Consider the following 15,203-nt stretch of genomic DNA (forward strand, 5'->3'; position numbering starts at 1 on the left):
GCAAACAACTTCAGTCATTTACACAGAAATACTCTACTTTTCATATCACAATTTCTATTACAATTAAGTTTTTACTTTAGTAATCTCTCTGCAACTTAGAATATAAAATATATTAATACTACGCTAAAGAAGCTATATATTTATAAAAATATCTTTTTAAAAGTTTCACAATAATTAAATCACAGTTTATGTTATTTTAGTCTTACATGAAAGATTAGTATCTTCGTGTTTTAGTGAATCAATTATGGTTCAATATTAGGGGACGTTAGCACTTTGTTTTTAAGCAAATTTTAGCCTTGCAAGATTTGATACCTAAGAATCTTTACAAATTTGAAAAAAATCATAAATCTCTTATTTATCTTATTTAGTCTTATTTACATCTGAATATCCATCAATGAAGTAATAAATTCGTCGTGGTTTGCTATGACAGATTTTTAAAGAACCATTTCTGTCTTTGAATGGCCAATTTGTGTCATGGTCTAGCATAAACAGAAAAATTTCATACATCGTACAACACAACTGAAAGTGAACAGTTAAAGGATCAATGTATTTTGACGATACACCTATTTTTAATTGGATGAAATGGTGATCCATTTTTTAAGCAGTCCCAAATTTTATCATTAGCTTCAAATTCTGAAGGTTAAGCTTTTCAAATACGATCAAGTGTTCCGACACAAATTGAAAGTTAAAATATCCTTATAAGTCATATGGTTTCTTTTAAAGGCAGAAAATTGCCATTGAGGATCATTCCAACAATCCAAACGTTCTGAAAAATACAGTAGGAAAAAGGGACGCTATCCGCAAGTGATATTTCTTTTCTGTCATCTCCTACAGCCTTCTTGATGTTTCCATCGACATTAGTTTTAACTACTCAATCTTTGACCCTATTTCAGACAGAATGGAAGCAGCCAGACTTGCTTGCCCCTGTACCGAATTTCAAGGATGCAGCAACATTCCCAGGTACTCTTTTTTTGTAAACTGCCATGGTGCCTTCAAGCTTTGATCAAGATTTTACAAATTACTCATACCATTCGCTTCTTTAGAATCGAATAAATGCTATGCACCGACCAAATAACTGCTGAATGATGACCCTCTGTTGACAACCACTATGTTGCTGGAGTGGTTTATTAGAATAACTGAAGTATACTGGTTGGCCTAAGAACAAAAGAAGCACGCTTTAATGTCGAATGTGTATAAACAAACCAAGGTAGTAAAAATTTATTTTATAATCTGGAAGAAGCGGGATAAAAACACGCTTAATGTTGTACAGTAACCTTTGAAAGTTTCGGAAGGTAGAATTAATCCATCATCCTTTTTTTCTAAACGATCTTGGTTTGCTACAAAGATTGATATGACTTCAGGATGTAGTTGTTCAGGGCCCACGCCGCGAATTTCAAGGTGGAGGGGCCAAGTTCTATAAATCGAACTTGAATTCAAGGCCTTTCCCGCAAATATCTTTGCTTATCAAAAAAGTTGGGGGCCATTGCCCCTCCGGCCCCCCTGGTGGCATGATGGGCCCTGTTGTTCATAAAACATATTTGATTGACGTTTACCAACATTTTGAAAATATTTTTCGGGTAGAAAGAGAGTAAAATTCTAGTATTAGGGAAAATAAATTAGTTATATGAAAGCAATACTCTGTTGGTAAGAACTTCAACAAATTTGGTAGTTATTGTACTCCAAACTGTTTATATTATCTAAGCAGCTATTTCATAAACAGGCCAACTTGTTAGTTTACTATAGTCCTTTCTATCTATCTTTAATATTGCTATCTTGTTTTGAAAGTATGATTTTTTCAAGTGCTGCATTTCTTAGAAAAGAGAAGATGCTTTAATAACCTTACCATCAGGTATAGTAAACCTTCAACGTAGATTGTGAAAATTCTCGCATTACTCGATAGTCCTGAGCGAAATTTTAGTGATCTAGAAAAAAAAGATACATTTGACTTGACAATATTTGCAACGAAGCATAATAGAGTGTCCTAGTAGGAAGCATTGGTATGGAGAATGTGAAACTATGCAAAAAATATAAAGTAAAACATTAGTCAAACTTACAATTCAGTAGACAATGCGCCATAAATTTTAGAATATTCAGTGGTTTAGGACTGCATTGAGGTGCGTGCTATTGGCGCAGCATTGAACCCCTTCCTGAATTAGGCCCAGATTAAATCCGACAATTTGCCCATTTTGTGCTGCAGCCCCAGGTCTAAATTGGGTTTACTTTTGCAGTGCTCAGGTTAAAAAGAATTCTTTCTACCTCAGTTTAACACTTAAATTTACAGTAAAAGCAAACACTCGTGAAACTTTTTTCTTCGGAAAATTGATGCTAACATGGCACTCGTTAGAAAAAAATTTTTACTGTATATTACTGTGTGGTGGACCATTATGTCCAGTATAACAAAGTTTAACTGCTACAAATTAATGTCAAGAAACGGCCTACTTACACGTTGTTATCACAGTCGTTGTTGATGCAAACCTTTGCTGAAATAGCATCACGTGGTTTTAAACTGACATCTTTGGCTCTACCGATGTGTAGATTAGCTTGGAATCTGTAAATTGCCGTGTATGGAGCTGTAAACCTCCCTGAAACCAACTGAACACCAGTGCCTCGAATAAATGTGCCTGTCCCTCTCACCTATGCAAAAATTTTGTAATGAATTTAGCTTTTTTTAATCTCAGGTGTCAGTAAAACATGTTATACAAAGTTTAATCAACTGTCCTTTGGTTCCTTTGACATCCATTGAAAAATATTTTGATAATTAATCAAAAATATTGATAAATTACTTGAAGATATAATTGAAAAATCCATAGACTAAAGTTCGCAAGTAAGCCTAAAAAAGTTTTCAACGTCCTTAGAAAATTATTTTACGTCAAGTTTACGTTAGGAAAACTTTCCCCTTTGGATTTTGGAACTAATCTCGGCAACAGCAAGCAGTGTTCAAACTGATGGTATTACACAAAAATATAAATTAGGTAAAAAATATGAATTATAAAAATCTAATAAGAATCATGTTAAGACTGCGGGTATAATGGTTTTGCCCGACGAGGAGGACACGATATAACAGATTCAAGTACCACCAGAAACCATGATTTACAGTAGTTCTGTACGAGGCTACAACAATAGGGCTCCATTGCCGTAAACGGTCTGATAAATTGCCACCTTCATGTGGTAAGAAAAGACTTTTTCAGCGTGAACATAAATTGACTTTTTCAATGTGATTTCCTTCTACAAGCTTGTTAATCACTCACCTCAAATTGGTTAAGTTCTCTTTTTGACTTCTTATGAACAATAATGTCTTTTTTTAGCACGATGAAAAATGCAGATATCACATCGGGGACACCGGCAGCCATTAGTCCTAAGGGCTGATTACAAATAAAAATGTTTAAAAATTAATATCATTACAACCCATTATAGATCCCAATTGAATTTACTATAGAGAGTCTGTTCAGTTGTTTCCGTATCACAAAGTGTGACTGCTAAACCTAGAATTGTGTATGTATTAGATGAAACACCTTTAAATGTAGTTTTATGAAAAGTCTACAGCTTTTTATTAGGCTTTTTCATCTGAAAAGGAAATTTTTCTACTATAGCTATGTAATATTGTTTCACGATGTTTTTCTTTTTTTCATTGCTTCAAGTTATCCAAAAACCAAGTCGAATAACGTCTGTTACTGCACTGCATTTAGTTCTTGATACCGGAAAACGAAATGACAAGTCATTTAAGATTTTCAGAGTTAAAACAACTTGTAATGAAAATTGTCTTACCTGTCCTGCAAATCTTGCTGCCCTTCTATCTGCTGTATCTGAAAAGATAATTAATGAATAATGATGATAAAAATATTATAGATTAACAAGACTTAAATAAGTTCCATGGTGTCCTGTCATAGATGCTTTTCTTTAACAAAAGCTAAATTGATAGCCATTCCTTACAGATTAAGAATCAAACAACTGCTACCTACTTCTTACGAGATTTCTGAATTCTGCTACCATGGCTGCCTCCGAAATAACTGCACCAGGTGGGCCTGGGGGTCCTTGTGGTCCAGGTGGTCCGGGGGGTCCTTGAGGTACATTGTGCTGCAAGAAATTTGTAGCAAGAATCGTCATATTTATCTAATCATTTTGCTGTTTTATGAGATTCACATTAGATTGTCTTTATCAATCAGCATTGTGGTCATCAGCTTTTTCATAAGAAACAACACTGTCAAAAATTATCATCACCAAAATCACCACATCATCATTAAAAACATCATAATCATAATCATAATCATTTTTCTAATCATGATCATCATTATTATTCCTAAACTATCAATAAACTCGAACACACCACTGCAAACATGCAACGAATTATTCTATCAAATACCCAATTTCATCAACAGAATAATCATGATTAACAAAGAAGGTTGTATTTCATATCGGCTAAGCTCGTCTTAGAATATGTAAATCTCGGACTAAATGTATGAAATCAAGGCATAAAGTGACCCAGACTCATCTAAGATGATTAATATCTGAAAATGCACTAGCTACATAATGATTATGCCCATGAGAATATGACTAATTCGGAAGTATTGTATTTGCTTATAGAATGCTCGATTGCAAAGCTAAATGTTGTATTGATGTCTGTTAATGGTTGATATGATAATGCTTTGGCAAATACGATATCTAGTAACAGTTATCATCAAATCCATGGCCATAAAACCCATGGAATAACAAAGACCCAAAGAACCACATGGGCTTTTCGAAAACATGAAAATGAGGCAATCATGGGTGTGGTACCATAACGACATTTTATCTTATTTTAAATTTTGCGATTACACCTCTCGATCCAAAACTTTTATGTCGCTATTCCATTTTTTATGTCATGTTCTTACTTTCTGTATACTAAATCCACCCTTACCGCGTTTTTCTTTGACTTCTTGTGAGATCTCCGTCTGTTTTCCACAACATTTTGCCCACGCCGCTGAGAAGACTGCTGTACAAATGCTAACCAGCTTTTCACAGGATCGACTTTTCCGCGATTTTCTTTGAGTTTCTAGGTTAAACAAGCATCAAATCTCACAATAGACCAGAAGTGCAATGACTGAATGGTTCTACTAAGGTCAGTGTCCCTAATTCACCAAAACATGAAGTCACAAAGTCTAGCTTAATGTGATACACATTGTTATCAAATCTAGTCAGGCTTTAAATTCAACTGATATAATCATTTAAAAAGTCAATTATTAAATTCAAGGTACTTTTGAGATATATTCACACACAAAAATGACCTCACAGTCTCAAACAATCCTAACAAAGCAAACGATTTTCTTGACAATCTTTTAATATCTAAATAGATATTCAAAAGGTATCTATAACAACACGCGACTTTAATCTCACAAAATAGCTTCACAAGGGTATTCCTTTCCTCGCATACTTCTACGATATTTTTATCAAGTTACAAATAAAGTAGACTTTGCTGAATTTGCGGACAAAAAGGTGTGGTTTTCGACCGAATACGTTCCAGGCTCAAAACTAAATCTTAGTGCGATGAAAGTATGGTCTGAGAGTTGTCACAATGGCAAATTTGAGCCCTTTGGTCTTTATACTGTCCTATCCCTATTGTTTTTATTTCATTTCTCGGTTTTCACACATCCATAGTTAAAATAGTTCTTATTAAAATAACACGTGTTTTATTTTAATGCGTCTCGGTATATATTATAACAGGCCTCTACTAAACCCTTTTTTTTGTAAGATAAAATGCGTGTAGAGCATGACCCAATCGCGTCATTTGCAGACTTTGCAATCTGTTAAGGATGTTAAGGATGATGAACATTGCAAGAAAAGTCTTCATACTTACAATATGATCTCTGTTACGACGGTTTTTGCGGTCTCTCTTGCCCTTCATCTCTACACAGTTTGCAAAGACAAGCAGGATTATTGCGACTGTGAAAATCCCTGTGCTTATCCAAGCTCTCGCCATTTTCACGCAGGTCAATGCAGCCTTTTCTGCAAAGGAAGTGCAATGATTTAGCTCAACTATCATGCATGGAGAAACAACTTTGTTTGAATGAACTTTTCGTTCCATGCACATCTGCTTCGATTTTTGCTTTCCACCAACACCTGTCCTCTAGATTGTCGTTCTTCCTAATTGATCTGCTCATTAAAAGCATCACTTAAATGTTACAGGGAATGCTAGAACGGCATCTCGTAGCCATGATTTGCATGCCATAAATAATATTCTGTATCAAGAAGGTATACACATAGTTATAAAATGCGTCTTTCTGTTTCTTGTAAAAATCCTGTTCTAAAAACGGTAATCGATTGATTCTCACTGCCAAGCTTGCAGAATATCACATGATAATTTAAAAGCATTATGTTTTTAAGAAAACTAGCTAGATAGATAAGATAAAGATAGCTAGATAGCTAGATAAAGAAATATCAATTTACCAATACTAACAGTGCCAAAAATTTAAAAGCTTTATGTAAATCTTGATATCTTGTACTTTTCAACTTCCAACACCATTAGTGTTAGACTTTTTAATTTCTTGACGCGTTAATATGTTAGAAGACGTCACTGGTTAAAATGTGAAGTCAACTTTCGACTTTCTGACAAACGGCGCTTCCCTTAAGTTAAGTTGCTTTATAAGCAACATAAAGCTAAGTTAAAATACAATAGCTTATATTGACTGTTCAAACCCCATTTAAACAGTTACTGCATCACCTTAGATAGGAAAAATGATAGAACCTTGGATACATAGCAGGCATTAATTTAAGGAATTTTCATCACTGCACAAAACAGAGTAAAACGCAGATTTTTGGGGCCAATAGGGTGTGGCTAAGGGTGTGGCTACGTTTTGACTGGACCTCTTTGGACAGACCAACAATGTTTTACATTGTTTTCAGGGACATTTTCAGTGTAATTTGGCCTAACTACAGCTGCCACTGATTATGTATACATTTTACCAGAACATATCAAACCTGGCCAAAAGAAAATGATCGTGAATGAAAATAAAGGGAAGTAATTGATCACTGCACATTTCTCAATTCACCACTGCACATTTTCGATTCATCACTGCACAAATTGGTCATCACTGCTCCTTGATACATGGATTTTGCCTAAAATTGGGTATTGGTTGACGGTTAACGGCATCGCTGCTATTACAGATATTGCCATAAAAAGCACATTTGTCGGTTGTGTAAAACAGTCCAGATAGGATAATTTATATCTTATCTGGATATTAAAGAGCCAATATTCTCAAGATTTAAAAAATGGCAGAAACGGTAAATATCAGTTTTGTTGTTGTTTTTGAATTGTTAGCCACTGACTTTTATAAGCTGGTAATTTGACGTCGTTTCAAATTTAACTGATCTGGACCTTCTTGATTATCGAATATTACCGCTAACTACTAATTAAATAAGAAGCCAAAACCAATCCACTCCTGTCCAAAAATGTTTGTGCCCAATCTTCTCATTGTCCGAAGATTTTATTCGCACTGAGAAAGACAGATTATGAGTGGCAAAAAATGAAAAATCACTGTTGTTTGCTAATATCCTATGTGAATCAAATCATACTATCACCATCTTTGGACATCTAGAAAGCATCTTACGTCTTCATTTCTTTCTCTTTCAGTAAGAATATTTACAAAAAATTAAAGGCCACTTTCTGCGTTGATTCCTTTTTCAAATAACTTATTTCAAATCATATTGCATCTGCGTTGCTCATACCTACATTGAAAATACAAGTTGAGGTAAACTCAGTCATTAAAAAATGGGTTAAACATAGGGCTGACTAATGTCGTCTGAATGTTTCTTTTAAATCATAGGCCTTTTCAAAAGAAGACAAATATTTATATCAGGCTTTTTCGTTTTTCTTTTTCGATCAATCAGGGAAAGACAACCATCTTTACACATTATAATCACTTTAATCTCCAAAGCTTGATTCTACTTTAGTTTGTTTGCAGCTGTTCTTTTGGAATGGGAGATTTTTTGAACCGTTCATCAAAATCCTTCCCCTTTCTAGTTGCAAAATCCGTGTACTGTAGTTTGCTACAATCGAATCAAACAAACGTAGAACTTCACTTCCATCCGCAATTTTAAACTCGGTTTCTAGACTAATTTGCAGCCTTTCGTTGAAAAAGGGATATGTCAGTACCATTCGCCATAAACCTTCCCTTCCTGTAGATTTTCATGGTCTCTAAATCACAGAATTGATTTTAATCAGTTTAACAGCCGATGGTCAAGATGTGCCTTTCGATTCTCTCGGCGCAAGAGATCCTACCATCACTTCTCGTGTGCACAGTGCCTGCATCACCTGTCTTATTGTTGGGAAAGGAGTCTAGTTTAGGGCCATTGATTGTAGTGATTCAAACTTATTACTATGTGGCGTAAATACTTCATGTAAGGTATAGACGAATGCCTTTTCAAGACACGTGCTCTTCAATGTTGTAAACATATCCACAATTTACATTGTCCTATCCATTTGTTCGAACCAGTAAGAAAAATGCGTCATATGCACATGGACATCAGGAAAAAGGCTTGTGGACAAATTTATAAATTTACATCACGTCATTTAATCACGTTTCTATAATATATCTCGGTGCATAGTATAAACCAGAGTTTCATTCTCACTCTTCTCGTGACACCCTATTTTCTAAATTTGCTTCAAGACTGGTATGTTCCCATGAGGGCCACCAATGCTCCTACTACAGAAATACATTAAGCTATAAGGAAATAACGTCGTTGATTTTAGCTCACATGTGCATGATGATCAGGCCAATGTGGTTCGTCCCCCCAACAACTTCAGAGTTTGGCCTGGGTAAACATTTTCATTCAGTTAAGTTTTGGAATTTCAGCCAATTATTTACCGAACATGTTTTATCAACTTGAACTTGAAACCAGTGACATTGCAACTTTGAACTTATGAAATGAAAATGATAAGAGTAGCTAAAAGTCTTGTTTTTATGAAATTCAGGTAAGAATTTGACCGAAACTTTGTCCAAAATATTCCACACACCGATAGTTTATGTCCAAGAATTCTATTCTCAAAATTGACATTTTACATTAGTAGAAAATTTTTGCATAATGCTTTGATTTTAACTTTCTTTTTCTACGGCACACTTGAAGGCATGTTTGGTCTTTTTATCTAGTCGCTTGAGTCACAAATCATCAATGTGAGGTTTGGTGTGCAATCAATTGGCCACGAAACCAGCAGGAAGTATTGGCATGTTCCACTTCAGGCACCCATTTGATATTTATTTATAGAAATCGTAGTGGTAATACGTGTATAAGAAAAAGTCACAATAATTGGCTTCCTTCTTTTTATCACAATTAATAATCTCATAAGACATTTATAAGTCAATTACATGCTGTTTTCAGGAGAGTCGGAGGAATTGCCAAAACCTAATTTGCATGGTTTTACAAAACCAAAGAAGGGTATTTTGGCATCGGCAATGCAGTCGTAATAATTATGATCCTTCTTATCCTTTGTGGATTTCACTGAATTTATAACCTTTCATTTCCACATTATGCATCTAAGCCACCAAAATCTTAGCTCGCCTCATTATCAATACAATTCCTTGCGAAATAATAATTTGTTCAATCACAGAACATACATTGTCCGAGTTAACCTTAAAGAGTATCTTGTAGCCCATGTCATTTTTCTAAGGGGGTTAACAAAAAACTTAGATTTAAAACAAACCGAAAAGTGACAAGATGGAACTATTTAAAATTTACAAAACAGACAAGCGGCAATGATAGGGTTGATAGCAGGATTGAAACATCTAGTAGGAATAATAAGGGCCCTCTACCAACCCTTTACCAGCTCTTCAACATTAAAAGATTCGGGCCTTCAGGGACGTAAAACCTGATCACTTTTAAGCCTGGTGCCCGAGTTTTCACGGTAATCGAACCAACATGTTGAAGAACCTTACTTTTCAACTCGGCACCTGATATGTTTTGGTAGTTGGGTCAGCTCGCTTTGTCTCATGTATTGTAAAATAACTGCATTTTGCTCAAGTATGAAAAAAAATTACTTTATTAGAACGCGAACCTTTCATTACTGAAAGAAACCCGCCGAAAGCTGCCTGCCTATACTTAACCTAGAACAGATAAGTCATATAAATGCTGCTACTGTAACTTTGGCACACATGAGTGCCAACCCAACATATTTTCAGAACTGCTTATCTTGTGTTTTACCAGCTGACTTCTTTCGCCTATGATAAACACCAATAATATTAGACACTTGCAAGAGACTCTGTCCTTCAAAACGATTTCATATTTAGTATAGTGGAATTTCTTTTCAAGATATCTTTCATTTGGTCTTTAAAATTACTTTTTTCTTTGGTTTTTTAATGTACCCACCACCATGTCAAGAGTGCAAATTTTTCGTCTCACTAAATTCATATTTTTTAACTTTCTAAAGGCGTAACTTGACTTTCTAAAGAAGCACCTTGTCCTTTATCATCTTAAAGTGCAACAATTGGTTCTAAATTTCAAACTGAACTCAAAAAATTTTCTTTCGCTTTGAAAACTTGTTTGGGGTTTTACTGGAAAAAATTGCTTCAATTTAGACAGGAAGAATAAGCAACATAGTAGTTAAATTCAGTTTGCTTATATTTTGCGACAAGAAATCATAATCCACATTTCTTCGATGCCAGAGGCATGCCAGTAGATCAGAGATAATACGCCCAGAGTTTGAAACTTTTGAAAAATTTTTATTGCGCCAAAGAAACTGAAACAGGCTCGGTTGTACGCCAGTATATTGGCCTTGAGGACACGTTCACGCCGGAGATTTCTGGCGTAGCAGGCATAGATTTCGCCTTCAGCTAAAGGTATTTTAAGGTAAAAATGATTGTCATAGAAAGAAGAATGTTGTATAGAATTTTCCTGAACAGAGAAAACTTGTGTCAATTGCAAAATTGTCTTACCACTGTACAAACTCCAACTGAAATAAGGTGACAAATTGATAACACACTAACCCCCTGTTTGATTTCTTCATTTGTTCAAATTCTCAAGAAAACATGCGCTAAACCTCTTAAGACATGCCGTTTTATCAGAGCTTTCCTCTTAAAACATTATCTCAATTACCGCGGCATTCTACATAGCAATGTACGTGCGGTTATACAAATAGATCACCCTTCCAAAATAAACGATTGGCTAGGCCGTTAATCTTCTGCTACTGTCGAGGTAACTTATCTCGTTTAACTGAGATTTGCTTGAATATTAGCGACTAGATGACAGTGAAAATATGGTCTCTGCATCGTCGATGCAGTATCACGAACAAGAGAACATATTAAAATTGCTCTAACGAGACGCAAAGCATTGCCATTCATGTTCCTCCATCCCAACACTGCCTGTTATAAAATAAAATATCCCCTAGACTAAAAACACACTATATGTTTTATCTGGGTGAGAGGAAGTCATTTCAAATCATGCCAGTGTGCGTTAAGACGTAGGCTGTAGCACTTAGTTTTTGGTCAGGAAAATGCTGGTTCTTATGGCATTATTTTTCATATAAAAGCCTCATGTTGTAACGCCTTTTGGTGTTGTATCATTTACTTAGTTCAAGCAACATTTTCTTCACATACACAGTCGACATTTCTTGTTACAAAGATGATGGAACCCAAAAAGCAATATTCCAGATCTCTTAAACATCATGAACACGTTGTTTTTGCATTTTCTTCAAAATATACGGCATCGAAACATTTTTATTTTACTGACTTTATAATGTGTTTTTAATTATGCAAAGATGCAATTTATCCTTCTTCATGTTACGAATTACTTTCATTTTGGCTGGCAGTTGCCTGGTGATCGCATCAAGCGTGAAATTCGGAGTAGCAACCTAAAACTATCCTGTTCTATGCACCAAATGACAGAAAACATTTTTTATTCATGTTCCCACCAAATGAGAGTTTTACCAACTGCTAACAGTTGGGCTTCTTGAAATTGCAAATGAGAGTTTAACACTGATGACGAGTAAGCTAGGATACAACGACATCCAAATCTCAACATGATTAATTAGGTATTGATCCAAACTGAGAAGGAAAGTAAGTCTATTACGATGTCATCTTTCAAAGAGAAAATAATGTATAGTCTAATATAGGGTTGGATTTCAAGTCATTGAATCAGTTATGTGTCATCCATTGGCTATCTTGTAAAGGAATTTTACAATATGAGAAATATTTTGCTCTTGCATATGGCAGACACACCAAGGCTCAGTCATTGATTCGCAGTAGTACTCTCTACATTGTAAAAATAATTCTCTAGACACATTGAGAATTTAAATATCTAGATAGCATGAAAAAGTTGAAACACTTAACCAACTTTTACAACAGGAACTATAAGTTTGAATGTAGTTTATTCGAAAGGGTATACAGTTAACACTTAACATTTGCACTGCACAGATTTCTACTGCATGTTTAATGACATATTTTTATATTGAGAACTGTTCTGATAGAGAAGTATAGCTAGAAGATTGATACCTATCAGACACACACATGTGTGTTGATATCAGACTACAGATTTCCAAGAATATTGAATTTATAGTTAACAAATCATCTACCTGAATTATACGTAGATAGCTCGTACTCACGGCTAAATGAACGCGTAAATCACTTGATCTATTAACAGTTTGTTGACACTTCAGGCCCTTTGTTCTGAGGACTTCGCGTTGATCTTTGGCGTTGCTCTTCTGAGACGATAAGACGATCACCAATCTTCACTGCCAGTGAACACAGTATCGTGAATGAGATTCGACCTGGACAAACAACAATGTGCCCAATCTTGGCGTATTATCCTAGTTGTTTTCTGTTGCATATTGCATTAGTTCAAGCTTAATCATCATAGGTAATCCTCGTTTCCTTGCCGACATCAATCAGTTTATCACGTGACAAGTACACAGCAGTATCGCTAAACACCTCTTAGCTCCAACCCATGCCTTAAGAGGTCCAGAACTTGCCAATACGCTCTTCCCTAATTAGGAACTAGGATATCTGTATCTGTAAAACAACCGTCACCCTTTCTCACTGCTTTGCGACTTTCTCTTTGTAACAACTTTTATGAATGGCTACAATAAATTTTACCCAACATAGAACTCATTTTCCGTTATTCCTTAATTATTATTTACATTACCTTGCAAATTATTAAATCTCCCTTATGTGCATTGCAATAAATTTAATAACAGACAGTTCTCCATTTTGACAAGATCACAGCATAGTACCACGACACGAACCAGTATCCCCTCTTCAGCCGTACAGAACTATATAATGCAAAATTTATGCCATGACGTTTTCCAGTGAAGAGTTGTATCCCCGAGCCAATTACTATACACTTTTGCATAGCACTTAGAAGTCTTGCAATCAATATGCTTCCTGGAGTGCTCTCACCATGCTATTTACAAACCTATTTCCCAGACTTACCCTCCGCCTGGCAGACTAATAAGTCACCTCCGTGAGCGCACTGTGGGCTTTCAGTAGTGATGTGTAGCGGCTTAGTATCCTCGAGTGGCACACTGCGTTTCAGCTTACCACCAAATCAAAAATATTGCAGTCGGGCAAGTGATAAATGGGATTTGAAACCGAACCTACTGGATATACAATTTTTCTACTTACTTAAATCCTTAAGAGCTTTCCTGTATATTTCATAGTATTATTAACATAGTAATGTCTACTTCTGGCTTACATTGCATGAATGGCTGCTAGCATATCGAGTGGTATATTCTGCATTTTACCAATGCTCGTACTGAAAGGTGGGAGACATATTTGTCAAGTGCGTCAAAGCAAGATCTCGTCTGGAACATGAAGCCCACCCACAAAAAGAAGACTAAGGTCGAAGGGTTTGGCTCATGTCTATCTACATTCAAAAATTATGATGTGGGCCTTTGCCATGGGTAATACGCTTAAGAGTACTTGGGTTCCAGAGCGTCAAGTGTAGCAAGTGGGACGTCGATAAAGTACGCTCTGGAACCCAGAGTAGACTGGACGCCCCCTGTACGCTAGTGGAAGGGTGGACTAGGAATACAATTGCATCCCAGCATCACTTGCGGTCCCCTTACAGCTTTCGAGTTTTTGTCAGTTTCTCTGCCTTTCTGGAATGAGAATTAGGCTGCTAGTACAGGATTCTTGAAACTCGTAAACAATTAAGAAACCCATTTTTACAGCACAAATAGTGACTGTCCTAGAGTTGTTACAAGAGAGTACCGAGGTGATGACGTCACAAAAGCTATTTTGACCATATATCCCAAAAGAGCATAATGAAATAACTCTAAATGTGCAAAATCAATGGAATGTGTTACAAATTGGCTTAGACATGGCCACGTGAGCACAGCCTCTTTACCCATAAACCTCTGAAATCTGGTCTTGGTTCAAAACTTTATGAACCAGGCCAGAACAACAGTGATCCGTTAGCAAACTTGAAATTTTTCATTGGCCATATTTCGCCCAATTATAAACATAACTACCTGATTTTGCACATTTAGAGGTATTTTTGTGCCATTCTTTCAGATTATGTGGTCAAAATTTAAAAAAAACTAAAAATAGATTCTTGATGAAGTAACACTTCGGTACTCTTTTTGTAATCTGGTACTTTCAACCTGCAGTGATGCATACCAATCCGAGATGCTTTGAATGCTAATTACAAGAAAGTAATCAATATGGGGCTATGGCAAGGCTAAAAGAGAATACAAGAGGCAATGTGTAAAAACCAGGTTTATCAAATAACCTGAGAAGGAATGATGGAATTTTCGCGAATAACGAGCACGAGAAAGCAAAAGGAAAGTGCCAGCTATTATCGATGTATACAGAAACAACATAGAAAAAAGATCTTCTGCTGAAAATTGCTGAAATTATAAGTGATTGGCAAGACATCAGGATCATACGGTCATCACACGCGGATTTTTAAAGGGCCTGAATAGATACTGAAAAATCCCTTTAAGTCACTACGCTAAAATTCACATCACCGTTTACATTCACAATAAAATTTTAACCAAAAAACAAAGACTATTAAATTTTGTCAACTTACAAACACACACACTTCGTTTACAGTCACACAATTTCAAGCAACATTTCGTGTGACTAAAACCGGCGTATACCCTAATACCGTTTACAATATTGTGCAAAATGTATCCGAGGCTGGTTTGAAGAAAGGAAGTTCAGTCAGCTTCCATAGATAAAAAAGATCTTCTAGTATAGTAGAGCTACCAATTAGCTATAAACTAATCGGTTTTCACACAAATT

At 35.7% G+C, this 15,203-nt stretch overlaps 1 protein-coding gene across 2 annotated transcripts; it reads right to left on the bottom strand.

Annotated features, from left to right (window-relative positions):
- Positions 1 to 17: 17 nt before the first annotated feature.
- Positions 18 to 13,410, bottom strand: LOC135688133 (adipolin). Of its 2 annotated transcripts, none has more exons than XM_065204851.2 (9): positions 12,533 to 13,410; positions 5,831 to 5,979; positions 4,895 to 5,029; positions 3,960 to 4,074; positions 3,766 to 3,803; positions 3,249 to 3,362; positions 2,444 to 2,634; positions 1,844 to 1,922; positions 18 to 1,155 (listed from the first exon to the last, which is right to left on the bottom strand). In XM_065204851.2, the coding sequence occupies exons 2-9, from the start codon at positions 5,951 to 5,953 to the stop codon at positions 1,057 to 1,059; spliced, it is 894 nt and encodes a 297-aa protein (XP_065060923.1). In that variant the 5' UTR covers positions 5,954 to 5,979; positions 12,533 to 13,410; the 3' UTR covers positions 18 to 1,056. The 2 variants fall into 2 exon arrangements, with proteins under 2 accessions (XP_065060923.1, XP_065060922.1); XM_065204850.2 differs by having other exon boundaries at positions 12,563 to 13,402.
- Positions 13,411 to 15,203: the final 1,793 nt, after the last annotated feature.

Source organism: Rhopilema esculentum, chromosome 19 (genome assembly GCF_057945365.1).
Source record: "Rhopilema esculentum isolate cy_ngs chromosome 19, ASM5794536v1, whole genome shotgun sequence".
In the NCBI taxonomy this organism is placed as follows: Eukaryota; Metazoa; Cnidaria; class Scyphozoa; order Rhizostomeae; family Rhizostomatidae; genus Rhopilema; species Rhopilema esculentum.

Coding starts and splice junctions, on each gene's coding strand:
- LOC135688133 (XM_065204851.2), bottom strand. CDS start 5,953: ATGGCGAGAGCTTGGATAAGCACAGGGATTTTCACAGTCGCAATAATC. Junction 5,030..5,830: donor GTCGTAACAGAGATCATATT/GTAAGTATGAAG, acceptor TGTTTAACCTAG/AAACTCAAAGAAAATCGCGG. Junction 3,804..3,959: donor ATTCAGAAATCTCGTAAGAA/GTAGGTAGCAGT, acceptor TTATCTTTTCAG/ATACAGCAGATAGAAGGGCA.